The following is an 18,000-nucleotide window of genomic DNA, read 5'->3' as shown; positions in this document are numbered from 1 at the left end:
TTAGAAATAGTAGCACGTAGCGTAGAAATTAATATCGAAATATTAACGGATTGACGTTGCACCGTTTCGAACCGCTGCCGAATTTCTTGCCGCGGTTGTTATTAAGAGAACACAGCACGCGGAAATGTCGATATTATACAGAGATAAATTGGGCCGGGATTAGGTAATTTTGGCATCTGGCGGCAGCAGTTCGGTATTATTAAGAGAAACAGAAAATAGGAACTCCGGAGGGAAGAGAAAGCCATCATCAGACAATAATCGGTTTTATGGGTGTTCGTTGTGTGGTGAACCGTGATATTAGATAGCAGCCAAGTGCGCGAACCACGCTCCTCAAATCGCACAACACTCAACCTGCCCTCCAACAACTTGGAAATTGTTCTTCTTTTTCCTCCCTCGGTTCTACGTGAGAATCGACCAAAAAAGAACCAATTGCCGGGTCACGGGTGTATTACGGAAGGTGACACAGTTACAGACCGTCGCCGGCTTCCGCCGAGAATTTCTGCCAACCCGTGCAAGAACGCTACATAACCCCCATGCAAGCTCTACTCGCTAATTACACACTTTTCATTAGAATTATTGCACCACGGCATGGAACGTTTTGTCACCGGTTTCGGTCAGCGGGCAAGAATATTTCTAAAGAACGCCTAATCGCGTTGATTTATCACTGTAGTGAGTAGAAACAGTGGGCGATTGCAAGACGTAACAGGAGAACCGCCATGACTTTTTAAATAGGCTCTTGTGGAAGAACATTTTTATTCTTTTGCTTATTCGTTCTTTTAGGAAAGAAAGAAAGTGTCACGAGAAAGAAATTTTCGTTTTTAATCTTCTGTAATCGTTTTTGATCAAGTCTGATAAAATATGACTTCTAATGCATTACCTTTATGACCAGAAAGTATACCTTCTGTAATAGTTAATAAAATAGTACGTATTTTTAAATGTCCTACATAATAAATGTTCTCTTTTTGATCTTTTAAAGCAATTCTTTAATTGATTTGTGCTCTGAGACAATTTGGATCTTCGAAACTTAGACAAATTGTAATAAAAGATGACCCCTGATACATTTTAAATTACTAGACTGTGAATTTCATGCTTTTATGGTTAACATTAAATTATAAGAACTATTTAAAATTCTTTATTCCTTCGTCCTATTTCGCCGACAGACATTCTAAACATTAAAACGAATATATTTTAGTTCTCCTTAAAATTGCAATTTAAACGTCATAACACAGAGATATGGCCATTTATTCATGACGAATGCACTCGTCGGAAACAGCTGATTTAGAATCCTAGTTCTGAAAGCAGAAACACGAAACCCGCAGCTATCTGGAATCCAAGCGAAAGCGAACCACCGCGTAAAATCACTGGAATCGCTAATCAGAAATCCTGCTGACCGGAAGAACAAGAACGGAGGATGTGCCGGATAAATAGTATCACCAAAAATCCTGCTGACTGATGACAGACCCCTTGTCCATAACCGTTTTATTACGTCAGCCTGTGAAATCGGGCTTGATACGCTCGAGGCTCGACTCGTAAAAGAAGAGGAGCTCCTTGAACTCTCATGGCGGTATATAGTACCGATTGTTCCGCAAGGGAAGCGTAAAGAGAGGAGAGAGACAGTGCTCGAAAGAGAGAGAGAGAGGAAGAGAGAGGGATGCTAGAGAAGTAGCGGTGAAAGAGGGAGAATCTTTTGTATGCGGATGGCGGATTCGCAAGGATCGTCAATTTACTCGCGAACTCGAAAGTACCGGTTGGTCCTGGTCCTGGGCACACGCGTCTGCCTTCCTTGTCTCTGTGCGCTTGGTTCCTCTGTACGTACGCGCGCGCGGTCCTTAGATTTTCTCGTAAAACCACGGCCGGAGCGAGCCTCCACCAATGGCGGCGAAGCCATGGCGCTCGAGGTGTGAATTATACATGAGAATATATCCTTCTATACCCTTTCGTACCCACCCCGTCGCCGCGTCCCTCTCCGCCACCGTTTCCTGGCCCGATCTCCCTCTATTCGACCCTTCGCTAACCAATGGTTATCTCTTACCCTTATTTGCGCCTCATCTGCATACGACCATATGCTCGTGGCTATGCAAAATGTATCATCGTGTCGCCGCGGACGCACACCGAGATGCAAAGGAATTCATCGGACGGCACCGGTTCCATCTTATTTTTCCAGCTGACGCGCGCGGCTTTCCTCCTGGGATCGTTTTAATTATGGCCGTGCTGAAATCTCAATTATTGGTGGCGAACACGTGTGATACTGTTCGCACGATTTAGGATGATGAATTCAATCAGCCGAGAATATTCGCAAACTTGATTTTGCACAATTTTTGAGTCGCACATGCTGTAATGAGTCGCTTGGCTTTCAGTTTTCAACTGTACATTAGATTAAAAATTTGTATCTGCAATATTGCAATGTAGATTGCAGAGAAATCACACTGCGATACAGAAATATGATTTTTAAAATTATATATCGTCAGTGACTGACGCAATCCGAACGAAAAGTACAGTGTCAGTTACCGATGATTGACACGGCGTTTAACATGTTAATTGTTTCAACGAGGTTAAAATAATACAACATTATCTACGAATTTTTTAAACGTTTCCACTGTTTCATGTATAAAATCCACTATTCAATAAACTAAGAAACGTATTTATTTGATCTCCAATCTTAAAATGGCGTCTCGGAGACTATTCGAACCTTAAAATCAAATTAAGCATAATTGGATTAAATCAGTGCAATATTGGACTTAAAGTTTCTTTTTCTCGCAGCAAATTGATTTCATTGTAGACGGAGAGAGTATAATTCTTTCGGCTGCTTAAGAAGACCCACTGCTACCGAAGAAACGGCCGTGATAACGCCACTAGCGTAAATCCCGGGTAAGATCATTACAGTAATCCAAACCTCGCAATCGCGCCAAGTTTCCATCGGAACGGGCTCGCGCTTTTCGAAGTCATTATCGACGTTAACGGAAGTAATTAAAAAGTCATTCCCGAAGTTGTTACGATTCGCGCCGACAACGGTAACGCGTTTATAACGCCGGTTTTCTACAAGCGTTTAAACAGTAACTCCTTGGGTAATGAGCGTGGTCTTGGTTAATTCGAGGAGAGGATGTTCTCGCCATTGATCCCTTACTTCGTCGTTTCGAAACTGTTTTACTTGTAATTACTGTTGCGAATGGTACGAGTCACCGAGTCGTTTTACTTTCGTCGCTGTTCAAGCAACGGACGACGTTCTTCGACCACGGTTTTTACGACGAACGGAACGCCGCTGCGGCCGTTTGCGTCGATAAAAACGGAGTGACAAGTGCGATCAGAAGAACCTCGCTCGTACGATCCTTCGATATCAGAATTACTCTATATTATCGAAATAATTTTCACTAGTAATTAACTCGAAATAAACGATTTAGTTACTAAGAAATTATCCGAACCACGTTAAAAACGCAAATACTTCTTTAAAACTCAGCTAATTTTTATTTATACTGATATTATTTGGAATGACAAGAAAAGATAAAAAGCTCTACCCCTAGACCTTAATAAAACATGAAAATTGCAACGAAATGTTGAGATTTGAATGTTGAAATAGCAATATTTATATTCGCATCTACCAATTACATTGTAAATATCGAATCGCTCGTCCCATCGACGTTTCAACACTATTTAACTCTTGTTTGTCCAATGTTCTATGATTTGGCGAATGAAAAAGCTGAACAGACTCGGTCGCGAGAGATATCGTCGTTCCGCGTCGACGTATGTACATAGGAGAAAGAGCCGTGGCGTAGGTGTACATGGAGTTAGGAGCATATAATACCCACGGTTTGGGGTTAATCGGACGATGCCAGTTCATTAGCTGCACACGTGTACTCACACGGCCGCGCGTGTATACACGGACGTTCCGACGCCGTCGCTAGCAGACCGGCTCCGGTGCGGCGACGCTAATGAAACTAAACGATGCCCAGAAAATGGCACTGTAAGTTAGTTTCATTTGATTTCATGAGCGTAGTTCGCCGATTCCCGCCGAATTTCCGTGCGGAAAGCGTTCCCGACAATTGCCCCGAAAAATACATTAGCCTCGTCGACCGGAGGATTTCGCCTCTTCGAAGGAGAGCACGTTGTTTCGTACGCTATGTTTAAACGACACAATTAACTTTCATTATAACAAGCTGGTAATGAGCTGTACTCTATTCTTGACAATGTTTGCAACTACAGTGGGATATCGGTGATACAATGTATTGTCATTTTACTAAGCATCAAAGTCGTACTAACATTAGTAAAAATACTGACAGCTATCACCAAATCATCTTATCGTAGCAAATCATGCATTAGCGTAAATTTAAATAAGCAAACTATTCGTAGAAGATTTTACAATAAATGTATTAACATTTATTCTCATAGAGACGAAATCAGCTTGTCGCGAAAGAATAAAACGATCGACTGACAAACAGCGACAATGTAATCGTTCGAAGAGTTTATTGGGCCAATTTGCTAATTGGCTATGTTACGACAAATAAGAACAATAGACCGGTTTTCATGTTTTTCCACCTGCGACGGTTGCGCTAATCCAGTCTCCAGTGTATATTCAGTTGATGTCGGTTCATTCGAGTCCCCGGGCATTAGTCTCTATCAATACGTTGAATAGAGTCATGAGAGAGCAGCAGCACCGTCGTCGGTTAATTAAATGCTCTCCGTTGGGAGCAGAGGGTTTCATACTTCGTTAAAGCGACAATTAGTGCCCTAATAAGGTCATTAAGCACCATATATTCTGCGGCCACCTTCTCTCCCGTCTCGCACGAATTAATTCCCCGATTATGCGGGGCTATTAGCATGAATTAAATGACATAATTCACGGCGTTAATTAAATAGAAAGTAAATTGTGGAGAAAAAAAAAAACTTTGTTGGCAGCGAATGGTACAGTTGTATTCGATCGTTGGTCATTGGTAGGTTGTCGAGCATCAAGGAGCAAACGCGAATGTGATTCTACAGCGTTGAACGGTCTATGAATAAATTAGCGGTGTCTGCTAATTTCCTGATAATTACTAAACGGTAACTATGGAACGGCAAAGAAGCACACGGCTAGGCTAAATTAGAAATTAATGCGCTGTTAAGATCGTTTAGCGAGGTATCGAGCATTACGTTAACCCTTCACACGGTTATCGGACAGCCGCTTGACCGTGACACGCATGCGCGCATTATAATACGCGAAAGATTACCTGAATGTGACATATTCGATACCATTATCTTGTATAATCATTAGAGTGGCCGATCCTAAATTAATGTTACGGAATTGATGGACACGTTCTGCCCCCCCCCCCCCCCCGGCCCGTGATTATAGCGATCGAAATTCTATGGGGTAAGTCAGAGTATGACAGCCATTTCTTTTGATACCGTCACTATATTGTATATGAAATCGACGGGGACAATAATAAGCATGATATTTCAAGCCTAAATGCACCCTATGTGTACGATCCAAGGTAAACTAGATTTTTATGATAATGGATTCAACACTATCTTCACTGGAGAGGTCAAAAGACACGTTTTAAAATTTCAGTATAACACTATCTCGACGGAAGGGGGTAAAAAGAAGCGAAGGATATGTCGAGAGGGTTCAAGACACGTCTTTTAAACTTGCTATTTAAAATTATTGTCTTTTTCATTCCAATGTTTGCGATAATCATTATAGCCCGAAATATAATCATTATAAAACAGCCCGATTAACGAAAGAGACTTCGATAGCACATTCGCCAGAAAGCGAATACTTTTGTTTAATATTAATAAACACCACAAAACCGACTTGAACATTCCTGAATTGAAATGTTTGCAATAAATACTGTGACTTATCAAATTCCTTGCACAGGTTTTACTGTACGAGATTTATCTCATGAAAAATGTGCTATAAAGATTTTTTCACAAAAGAATTAAGAAAAGATAGAATCGAGACTCCGACGAAAGTAAGAATTCAAGGAAATGCCACGAAAGTGGTGCGCATTATTCCTCATAAGCACGTGGCAGTCTCGGTGGAAGCGTTTTATACGAAAACACCTTTCCTGAGAAAAAGAAAGAGAGCCGCTTACCTGGGAGTCCTTGAGGCCAAGTTTCTCGGCGAGCTTCTTGCGGTCGGGCTTGCTAATGTACTTTTGAAGCTGAAACCGCTTCTCAAGTCCACGCCTCTGAAGGTCAGAGAAAACTGCCCTCCGCATCATCCCTCTGCGAGGCTTGCCACGCGCGTTCGTCGCCCATGGAAACACCAAGCCCGTGCCCGCGAAATCGCCTAGGCCACCTTGAATCGCACCTGGGAACGCCGCCCCTCCTCCGGGAGCACCTGGATGATGACCTCCGGTCCCGGAACCAGCAACTGCGACGATCACACACGAATCTCGTTTAGAACCTGACCTCATGACATCGGACCTTGCACGTTATAAATTATAAAGCCTTCATTTTTTACCAATTCCACTTACCACGAACTTGTTTAAATAAATGTGCGAATTAGAAGAATCGCAGGAGCTTTTATCTAGACATTCTGACGGTATTTTGCGCAGAATGGATTTTTAAACGTTTCTGCGATGCTTTCGCACATTTAATTCATTGTCCAAATTAATGAATACATGAGATGGAAGAATAGCAAGATAATTTTCCTACTGTTCCAAAATACATTTATGATAGCAATTTATTCGGATTTTTAGCAGAGAAAATACTTGTTGGCATCGTACTTCTTTAGCAGCCGCCATTTTCTTTCTCACGAATAGCTCAGCGAAGAACCATTAACTTTTAGTAGAACATGTTTCAAAGTAGATTAATGCCACATACTGGCCACCAGGATCACCATATTTAACGACCCTAAACTTCTATTAGAGCCATTCAGGGACCAAAGTTTCCATGAACAATTCACAGACATTGTAGAGTACTTGAATGAAAATGTCCATGAAACTGCGGCTAGTTTCAAATCGTCGTTAAAACGTAATCGTAATATTATACTTTCCTTGTTGACTTTCAATAATCTTTGATAATCTACGCCGCCCCTCTTCGTCTCCCCCAGTAAAATAAATCTCAAACGTAATCAAAATTCTACCAGAATTCCACGAGGAGCCATAAATCCATGAATATCATTCAACACGACAGCTGCTCCCACAAAATCAAAGTAGTTTAATTAATGAGATCGTAACTGCGTCAACGTAGAATTAAGCTTCTCAAATTCTAATGATTAAACTGCGGATTTCATGCACTTGTGACGGAAACGAGAAGTTGTAATTTGGAGCAGTATTAAAAAAGCTTGAAGAGCATCGTTGCATTACTTTGGATCTACCAAAATAAATTACAGGAGAAAGAAATTTTGCGAGCCGTAAAATTGTAAACTCAAAGAAGATTAGGGTTACTTGAGGGACTTTTAATGATATTGTCCCTTGTTTATTTACTCGGTATTACTCGACAATAAGATTTTTGCTATCCTATTCGTCTCGTTTTTCTTATTAAAATAATACTAAACACGGTATAATTACGATTATAATTATTAGGTTATTGTAACGTAATAATTAACTTCTCAAAATTGCATTATAGTATATAAAACAAAAGCAAATTTGTAGATTTTTTGTTTCCGCCACGCGTCAGTCACATGATAGGATCTTCCTAATTTCTAAATTCATTTTAACCGCAACAATTGCATAAATCGAATTCGATCTGGCGGAACTTCGTGCGGGGTTGAGATCATGAAGCAAGCGAATGACGGCCGACGAAATCGACGATAAACAAGTCGGGCCACGGGAAAAGAACGGCGAACAACCGAAATTTATTGGTCGTTTATCAAAGAGTCGGACCACACGGCCGGTAATTGAATCAAAGTCATCTAATAACGAACGGGCAATTGAATCTCTAGATCGTATCTGCACAATATTGCCAAGCTGAGCATGACGGTATTATCTGCGCCGATGATATTTGCACGCACTTGTTGCATGCGTGCATTTTGCTTGTGGCGGTGCATGTACATAATATGGTAGTGCTTTCACTGCACTTCATATGCACTCCATGTCCCGTACGAGCCTACCTATAACAAGATATTCGATAAACCGGTGCCCTCCGTGCACGTGCCCGCGTTCATACGGTTTGGCGCCATGTGCGGAAGTTTCGGTTTTAAATGTTCATCGAGACCGTGTTTCCGCCTATCGTCCGGCTTGTTTATTAACTTTTCCCTCTGGTCTCGGACCCGAAATAATAATGACGAGCATTTTCGCGAAAATTACCCGCCCTGCCCGCTCGAAAACTCCCTCCCGCCGACGAACCTGGCCAGTTTTATATTCACTTTAACGCCTGCTCGCGACCAGCTCGCGCGGACCAGTGAACAAGAATTATGCGTATTGGATGGTTGCAAATGTTCACGTAGCTTCCGTAAAATAATGCGAAAGAGCGACGATTTTCTGAACCAATCATAAGAACGTCAAGTTGGGATACAATGCTAAATTATCTCCATATTGCTTACATACAAGCTACCTTGCATGTAAACACATTTCCATTTAAATAAAACATTTATACACTGTTCACATGGAAAATGTGTTTAGATAGATAAATCAATAGATAAATCAGCGAATTCGGTTGTCAAAGGATAATCGAGATTCTATTCTAGTATTAACAAATAAATGATGACTCTTTTACGTATAGATTATTTTATAATACATAGAGCTGAAGAAGAATCTTTGTTACCAAACGGGAAGCTCGTAGATAAAGAATTTTATACAAATATAAATGTTAATGAAACTTGTATCGATTCTTTAACTCTTCAAGTAAAATCTGTGGTTAAAATCGAACGAAATAACATTTGTACTCTGGTATGTTTGTAACAATGTTATCTAAACTACAAAGAATCCATCCTTTTTAATCAACACTCTAGCTTTTAATCTTCTTGTTTGTAATATTGTGATCTAAAATTAGTAGTATATTAAGTAGCAGCATATTAAGAATCCAAAGTTTGAATCTCATTTGATCGTCAACGTCGAACAAGCAATTGATACTTGAACGTACCTTTTGACGTTTGCTGCGCGGTTCCAGTGAGAAACAAGTGTGACGGAATAACACGGTTTGCGGGTTTAATAGCTAGTTCTGTGAATGAAAATTATGCAGTACGTACCAGTCAGATAAGGTCCCCTATAGAACAACTGTTGGAGCGTGTGGTGCGTGTTCGGTGGTAAATGACGCTGAGGTGGTTGATGACTCGGCCTGTGGTACGGGTGATAAGGTGCTGGTCTCGCGATGGGTTTCGCAATATTGTAATTCGCTGAATTCTGTAAATTTTGGAGGAACGCTGGTATCGCCTCTGGTGGAAGACTTTGAAAATTCTCTGCAACAAAATAACATGGTTCGTTAATTTAAAAAATGTCTAAACGAACAGCATTTACAAGATCTGGCCTCGACAATATTCCAACCTTCCATTTCCACATTTTCGGATACACATTGGAGCTTCAATCACGTGTATTGTTTTATAACAATGACAAGAATTTAACTAAAACATTTTTATAGGGACATTTTGCTATTGAAAACTCAGTCATTTTGATCTAACCCTCATAAAAGACATAACAAAAATGTTAACAATTATGATACTTCAAAAATCAATCATTTTCATTTCGCTTAATCCGTATCAATACAATTGCATTTTTACAATCTAATAATTTCCAACGTTCTATCATTTCATAGTTTCTTCAAAGCATTACTTACCGTTTCGCGGATAAATATGCTCAAGTGTCTGATGATCCGAGAAGCTTCGTTATAATGTTACTTGCGATCTTAAGCTTTGTTTGAAGTTACGCAAAGAAATCATTTTCGAAGATGCTTAATTTGGTGTAAATCGGCTGCGTTTTAGGGACGAGCCACCCGTGAAAGGTACCGGATTTTCGCACGACAGAACGCTCAGATCGCTGGATTCCTTGCGATGCATAATTCGAGCTGACACCCCCGACTGAACCCTCCTCAACAGCTCCGGGCGGAGTCCGACCTCTTGTTGACGCACGCTTCAACACCTCCAGAGTAAATACTCGGATATTCGGTGCGTGAGAACAGCTTGGTTATATTTAATCTTTCGCGGCTAGGAATCCATCTACACACGTGACACGATCAACTCGAATCATTCTATATACTCTGGCGATGAATGCCGTAGCCTTTTTCGGGATCAAAATAACACCTCGATCACTGGGCCATTGAAAGAGAAATTTGTTACTTTGGATTATTACTCAAGTAATACATTCTTTAACGTTGCAATAATTGTACAAATGAAATCTGACCCTTGGTGATTAATATTATTGTTAGCAAAAACATAGTAAATATAATATTACTGAATTGTAGATTTATATGCGTTTATGATAGATGCAAATGTGAATTAGTAATTATACTATTACTATTCTATCACCGTGAAGACCTTTTTAGTCGATTTTAATAATTTTTCTCTTGTTTGAACATTTAGAAAATCATTTGTGTTGTATTACAACATTATTGATATTGTGTATAATTATCACATCATTACATTATCTATATTGCACATAATTGTTGCATCATTGCATTACTTATATTGAATATAACACGATTAATGTCATAAATATTACTTATATTAGGTTTAATAAAATTACCGACGGGTTTTCATATTTTTGTTAAAGAATGTAAAATACCATTAGTAATAAGCAGCGATCGAGTAATTTAAAACCAAATATTAATGTTAATATCAAGTTCTAAAATAGTACAAATAATTACAGTCCTCTAAAAAGAACCTCTTATGCATTCGATGATCCGTTATCTTCATCCCCCTAGCCGCATCCCCAAATCACTCAGCCGCTCAAGTGATAAACTCAAGTTAATAGGCCCACGGGGCTACGAATCTAACCAGGCAATCGTTTACACGTTGCCAAAGAGGGTTTGACACACTCCGATAATTTTTAACATACTTTTTCTCCGTCTCCTCTCGACCACGCCCATCGACCAAGGCAGAAAATGACGTGTTTGGAAAATACTAAAATAATGGAGGGTCTTCGGGCTTACAGGGACCAAGAAGCCAGACAGGAAGAGTGGAGAGAGAGAGAGAGAGAGAGAGAGCGAGAGAGAAGGAGGATTGCCTTGCGTTCGGCCAGACAATGCTCGAACAATGGTCCATACACGAGGTCCTATTGTGTCGGTGTACCCCATAAAATACTCATCGCCTTTTATCGTTGTTTTCGTAGCCAGCCAATAAGAGGACCGACCCGGCAAGGATCGCAAGCCCTGGGCCAACTAATAACGGCTTAACCCCCAACGGAAACACTGAATGGGAATCGTTTTTTAAGCTGCTCCACCTCCTTCGACTCCCTTTTTCGCGGTGTCTCTCCTCTCTCTCTCTCTCTCTCTCTTTCTCTTGCTGGAGATTAAACCCCTGAAAGTATCCGGAACAGCGTGTTGTTACAGTTGTAGCGGTCTGCGCGCTTTTTTTCTCTTTCTCGTTTTTAATGCCCGAGCTTAAAGACCCTCCCTTATGTCCCAGCCTGATCCAACGCGGTCGCGGGACAACATATCTGTGGTTATTCTTTGGGATTAGGGTATTTGATGCATTATTAAGTAGACACCGCTGCAGGTTTCCCCGGGAATGGGGAGTTGAACGATTTATGCGCGGCAGGAAACGATGCGTTCACCTACTGTGCCACTCTCTCTGATGCCGGAGACGATGCTTCCAGGTTCAGAAGTGAGCAAATTGGGTGTGCCAGTTCCTTTTCGCTTATGCTAATTCAAAATCGACCGGCGTGCATGGGAGATAGAGACAAGGATATCTTGAGTCTGTGACTTTTGCAGTTGTCGATGTCTTTTGTCGGAGAAGTTTTTTGATTTTTTTCTTTCAAAGTTACCAAAATTATAGAAATGTTTATATGATAAATTTATTGATAAACTTCTTCATTGAAACTTATATTATAGTAGGTGTCGTCCGAATTTTTAGGAAATCGCGTTTTGTCATTCTTGTAAAACAATATACATTAGTGACGTTTAAGGGCCGATACTTTTAGTGTTAATTAAAGAATTTTTTTACAAATTAGCAATTAACACATTAGACTTGAATCTACTTCAATAAGAAGAATACATATTTTTTATTTCCGATATTGCTACATCGTCTTTTTCATCAAGAGTTTTAATAATTGAAATTATAGAGTATGTAATAACTTATTCCACTAATTCGTGTGTATTACCTACAAAATAGGTGCGTGGTATTAACACTTATTGTCCAAATTTTTGATACGAATACTAAAAAGTTTATTTAACTCTATGTAAATTTTTTCTGATGTGTAAAGTAGGAGATAAAAATCAACGAAACGAAATATTCTTACAACATTGTGGATAAATATGAAAATAGGCTAACAGACACGATAAATACGAAAGCGAATTCAAAAACGCACCAACCCTTTGTACTCGAAACTATTATAACTCTTAGTAGAAAATAGTTTTCAGACCTATAGTATATAGTATTATTACGAAATTATGTCTTGCAAAAATAATGTTGCAAGGTGATAAAAGAATTTTTAGTGACTCCATCGTTGAAGTGCATAGAGTTAATATCATTTCCTGTTAGGATAGATTCGAGGAACACGTAAAATCTGAAGAGATATGACACAGCGACACGGGTTTCGTCGTCGCGCACAGTGGTTTCGCGTGGCGTCGCTATCAAAATATATCAATAATAGCGACAAAACAACGGCGAGCGAGGCGGAGGAGCGCGGGAGCGTGGTATTGAAGGGAAACGATCGCAACCGATCGGTCGACCGAGAAAGAGAGAACGAGGGAAAATAGCGCGAGAGAGAGAAAGGGAGGGTCGCGAAAAGAGTGCGAGAACCTGGTAAATCGCACAACGATTGATGAAAATGCTATTCGAAATTTAACGTCGCTCTCCCGTCAAACGCCCATCCACTACAGGCTCGGCGGCGTCCCCCGATTCGCCGCCGCCCCCGGCACTGCCCACGCATTCGTTCGTGTCCGTCGATGAATTTCGAGTTTGTTGCCAATCACTTTTTCGCGCAATTATTTCACAACATTTCGACATGACGTACAAACCGACCGGAGCGAACGATAGTACGATGGGGTGGGTTTTTCAGAGGGGGGTTTTTGGAGAGGGGAGGACAGCTCATGGACGCTGGAGGGTCTATCGGAGGCGATGGATTCGCCGAAGGGGGAGGAGGAGGAGGTGCGCGGGAGGAGGGGGGAGGGATGTAACACATGCACGTGGCACGGTCAATGCATCCGCTATCCGACAAATGCATGAAACCCCACCCCCGTATTTCGAGCGCACCAAATTTCCCCGACTACTCGCTACCATCGCTAACCCTCCCCCTCTGGAAACCACCCCCCTGGCCGTCGTCTCACTCTCGCCGCTCGACAGCGTTCCTCTTCTACCGATGCATGCATGCAATCCGCCAATGTTAAATGCAACATTTGCCTCTCCACCTATCTACCTTCATCCTCTGACGGACCATCTCGCGGTCCTCTCTTTCCAACCCTCTTTTTGCTCTCCAGCTCTCCGGCTCTCGCTCTCTCTCTCTCTTTTTCTGTACATCGACCTCTCCCCTCGCTGGTCGAATTGTCTCTCTTTCTCTCGCCGTCGGTCTCCCGTGGTCTGCGTTACGTTTACGTGTTTATCGTACGTGCATGAACTTTATCGACTCGTGTCAATCACTCGTTACCGGCGCAGAAAGTGGGATGGAGAAAAAAAGGACGATGGGGATGCGAGTCCAAGAGATCGCATGGTTGATGTACATTGGAGTGGTCACGATACCGCGGCTTTTTCTTTCGATAATGCTGATAAAGCCGTGAGGTTCGGTGGCGGTTTACCGTGTGAACGCTAAACCGGGGAGAACTTTTGTTACAATTATCGATCCACTTCTCTTATATTTGTAAATCTAGAGCCGAGTTGATCGAGGATCGCCGGAGCGAAGTAGATGAGAGAAATTGTAGAAATAGCTTTGAATATGAGAATTCGTAAAGCTGTTAATAAAATGACGTTTATTTCGATGCCATTAATAGACTTCATTATTATTTCGTACCGATAGTTAGTCATATCTGAGACGCTACTAATATAAATCCAATAGCGTGTATACGAATAGGTAAGTTTACTTTCATGTTCTATTATCTTGCAACAAGTTACGCTATTCTCAAACGAACAATGCTAATCTTTCACTAGAACCACCATCTTCTAAATCGTAATTAAATTACAGTATACACGATCGACTCATCAAGCAAGTTTCGTTTACTGAAAAATTAATAATTATAATTTCAATGTGAGCTTTCTCTTACGAATTTAGCGCAAGAATTTGGTAATCTCGTCATAACAGACAATTGGACAACGTGCTTCCGATAGGAGGCCTGTAATTCAGTAGTAAGCTATAAAGCGAAACGTTCGGTAAATGGTTCGCCCAATTTCATGTCGACGCCGGCGGAATTACTGTGAATAAGGAAACGCGATAAGAGGCACGGTAATACATCATTGGATCCTGCCGCTTGTCTAATATTATAGGCACCAATCGTAAGGGCTTAATATTGGGGTGAAGGTAAGTGGCGGACCAGCTGACGTCCTGCTCCACCCCGCACGCACGCTGCGACTCGTCTTGAGGGTGTGCGGATGAGATTTAGGGACCGACGACAGAAGTCTGCTAGCGACACTGATTTGTGGTGAGCTTTGTTTCAACACTCTAAATGCTGCCGCATGACTAACATTCTTCTGACGCGGTCGTCAATGCGAAAAGTCTATTGTGATCCTGCTACTGCTACGACGACGATCTAGTCTTGATTAACCATTGTACTGGGATGAAAAATGCTATTATACTTCAACGTCAAAATCTACAGAGGTTCTCTTAAACCCTTGCACTACGATTTCTTTCACGACTGTGTTACTTAACATTTCTGCTTCTTTAATCGTTTGCTTGGTAGAACGAATTTCTTACACATCTCCGCGTAGTTTCATTCTTTGACTTTGATAATAGAAGAATCAAATTTTGTTTCGATATCGAAGAAATTAATAACATTCGCAGGGAATTTCGAGGAATAATTTTAGGGAATTATCGTCGATAGTGTGACTCGTTGTAGTGCAGGGGGTTAAAAGTTTTCACAGCGTTATTTTTCCTACGTTTCCGTAAAAATGTTTAGCACACCACAATAAGCCTGAATATATTCTAATGATATAATTTGTAGAAGTATTAATAATAATATTTTGTAAAAACCTCTAAGATGAATAATTATATTCCTGTTATCACTATATTCATACTTGAAATGTTTTGCGAAGGGTGGACACTGTAACCAGCTTTATATTTCTAATTTCTCTAAGAACGTTCCTTAAAAATAAATTAATTACTGTCGTCCTGAAGCAGATTCGTTGAAGTACAGATATTATATTCGTAGACGACGTTACAAACCGTCTGGCTATAATACAAATTATTAAGTAATCTTCTACTATGTGTTTCTCAATTTACGTATCATAAGCTAAGAAGATTATTGTCTACGTCAATGTCATACAAATAATCAAGGATTACTCAAGATTTGACGAACCGAATATTCCTTATATTCAGAACGAAACTACCAGAGTTTAGATCCCGTGACAACTTCGGAAACTTTTATAAAATCGTTAAGGTATAAAGTTTGAACATCTTGTATACCGCGGACAAGAAAACTGATTAGTCCTAATACCCGCTCCTAATTTAATCGAAACGTGTCGCGGGTGGCTCGGTAGGAAGAGCACACGTGGCTGCGAAGTGAACTGAACAATTACCAGAATGCGGTCGCCTGTCATGATTGCCGCCAAGTATAGCGTTGACGCTGAACTTGAGCTGCGGCTTCTCCTTCTCCTGGATGGTCCTGCATGTGGGTCCTAAGCACTGCTCGTCGCCGCAGGAGCAGGCGGTCGTTCTCTCGCCTATCCTGTCGACGACACGCTCGACCGCCACCTCTCTCTCCCCTTGGATCGTCATCTCGACGGACGTGTGCATGACGTTTCTGCATCCAAGGTCGTACCGTCTGTCCTGCTGTAATATCGTGACGTGCTCGCCGCCGAGGACACCGTCGTCCCTCTCCCTGTCCCTGTCCCCGTGAAGACCGGCGTCGATCTCGATGCCGGCGGGATCCTCGTCGGCGTTCGAGTTGCACGAGTCCATTCCGGAGTTCGACCTGTTCTCGATCCTCTCGTTGCAGAGCCTCTCCATCGCGCATAGCCGATCGACGATCACGTGGCCGTCGATCCTCTCGTTCTTCACGTCGACGTACGCGATCTGACCGCGCTCCATCCCCTCCTTCTCCCGCAGGATCTGCATCCGTTCGTTCTGCCGGTCGATCCTTCCGCCGACCCTCTGATGATCCCGGCAGTCCAGCATCGGATTCTGTCGATCGGCGCCGCGCGCCGACGATCTCTGATCGTACTGCTCCTGGCCACCGTTCGACGGCGAAATCTTATCCCTGGAGATCCTGTGGCTGGCCTCGCATTCTCTTTCCCGCTGTATCGCCACCAGGCTGGCTAACCCCGACCAGTTGAAGGTCAGACTGTTCAGATCCGCGCCGGGCGACACCTTGCTCTGGAGCAGGTTCTCCATCAAAAAGGGCGAGGTCATTGCACTCTGTTGCAGATTCTTCAGCATCGCCGCTGACGAAGGGAACATATCACGGCCCGCTCCTGTAACCCTGCCCCCGCCGCGATGTCTCTCTCGAGATTGGTGCCCGTCGATCTTCCACGAGCACGATTCCTCCGCGTCGCTCAGCGTACTGATTTAGAAACCTTTCAGGGATGCTTGCAGCATCGAGTCACGCACCCTTGTTCACCGATTCCATTGACCGATGCCGATGATATCGTTACACTCGACCGGATGATCTGTCTTCCACGTGACGCCTTCGGGCCTAGAACGCGTGACACAGTTTCAGGTAGACGTCTGTAACGGTGGAACACGACTGATCACAGAGTGGACGTTGGAACGTGGACGATCACTACAGTTCCCGGGCTCCATTCGCACACGTGCTCTCGCTGGTCCTGTCGCCGGACACGAAAACTACGGAAATGCCGGAAGAGATCGATCGTTTCAGAGTGGATGCGGTTCCTCGGTCACTGAAACTCGCGGGGCAGCCGATCAGCACGCGGGACATCTCACGGAACCGCCACAAGGAGCTACTGGCGTAAACTGTCACGAAACGGCACGCCGGGGAAGGAACATGCGATTTCGGCAGCGGAATGTCAACTGGCGTGCACGCGAGCGTGCGGAGCGACAGAGAGAGGGTGAGAGAGGGAGAGCGGAGCGGGCCGGGCCGGGCCGTGCCGTGCCGTGCCTGGCAGGGGCGAGAAAGCGAGACAGAGAGTGCCAGAGAGAAAGAAAGACCGAGAAGGGGTGCTCGCAGCGGCAGCGCAACGTGAGAGCGTGCAACCCTCGAATGAAAGCCGACAAAGGCATATACCTAGCTCACTTGCCCCCTCCGCCGAGCACGGATTCACGAAACAGCCCCCTTCAACGTATAGGCAGCGGACTTATGTGCGGTACATAGAAAGGGGGGGAGGGGGTTGAAGGAGGGGGTTCGGTTGATGAGGAGGCGGGAGGAGGAGGAGGAGGAAGGAGTGTGTTACTCTGTACCCGTCCCTCTACCTCTCGCGCCTTCCACCCCTTCGAACGCGACGGCAACGGCGGCTGCGTCTGCCCTCCATCCCCTCTCCCCTCCGTTACCCTCTTAGGTGAGATAATACAGACTATAAGCCGAGCAATTCGGGGTTTGGCTCGCTCGGTAATGCCGTAATAAAATCATACTCCCATCAAACGGCGCTGCGCGCACCCCCGTTTAAAGGTGAACGGGAGGCGGGAAGGGACGGAGCGAAGAAGGAGAGTAGGGTGGTAAAGCCTGAGCCTAGAGGGGCGGCGAGGCAAGGCGAGTCGACGGGGGATGAAAAAAGCTAGGAGACTCGCATTCCTTTGCTCCTAACGATTGGATTTTATTTGACGGTGCCGACCAACGGACCGTCCAATCGCTTGCTTCGAGGGTAGTCCGTGGCCACGCCCACTCACCCCCTAGCAC

General features: G+C 43.2%; 1 protein-coding gene across 1 annotated transcript in view; it reads right to left on the bottom strand.

Annotated features, from left to right (window-relative positions):
• The window catches only part of Dbx (homeobox protein Dbx), a 35,672-nt gene extending 19,065 nt beyond the window's left edge, over positions 1–16,607 (bottom strand). The window contains exons 1-3 of the mRNA XM_078194177.1: positions 15,728–16,607; positions 9,101–9,310; positions 6,060–6,340 (exon numbers count right to left, since the gene is read on the bottom strand). Of these exons, the coding sequence (XP_078050303.1) occupies positions 6,060–6,340; positions 9,101–9,310; positions 15,728–16,607 (1,371 nt within the window). The remainder of the gene's footprint in view (positions 1–6,059; positions 6,341–9,100; positions 9,311–15,727) is intronic.
• Positions 16,608–18,000: the final 1,393 nt, after the last annotated feature.

This window comes from Augochlora pura, chromosome 11, assembly GCF_028453695.1.
Source record: "Augochlora pura isolate Apur16 chromosome 11, APUR_v2.2.1, whole genome shotgun sequence".
NCBI lineage: Eukaryota > Metazoa > Arthropoda > Insecta > Hymenoptera > Halictidae > Augochlora > Augochlora pura.
Note: the sequence above shows the minus strand (reverse complement) of the source record. Positions and strands in the feature narration are given on the sequence as shown.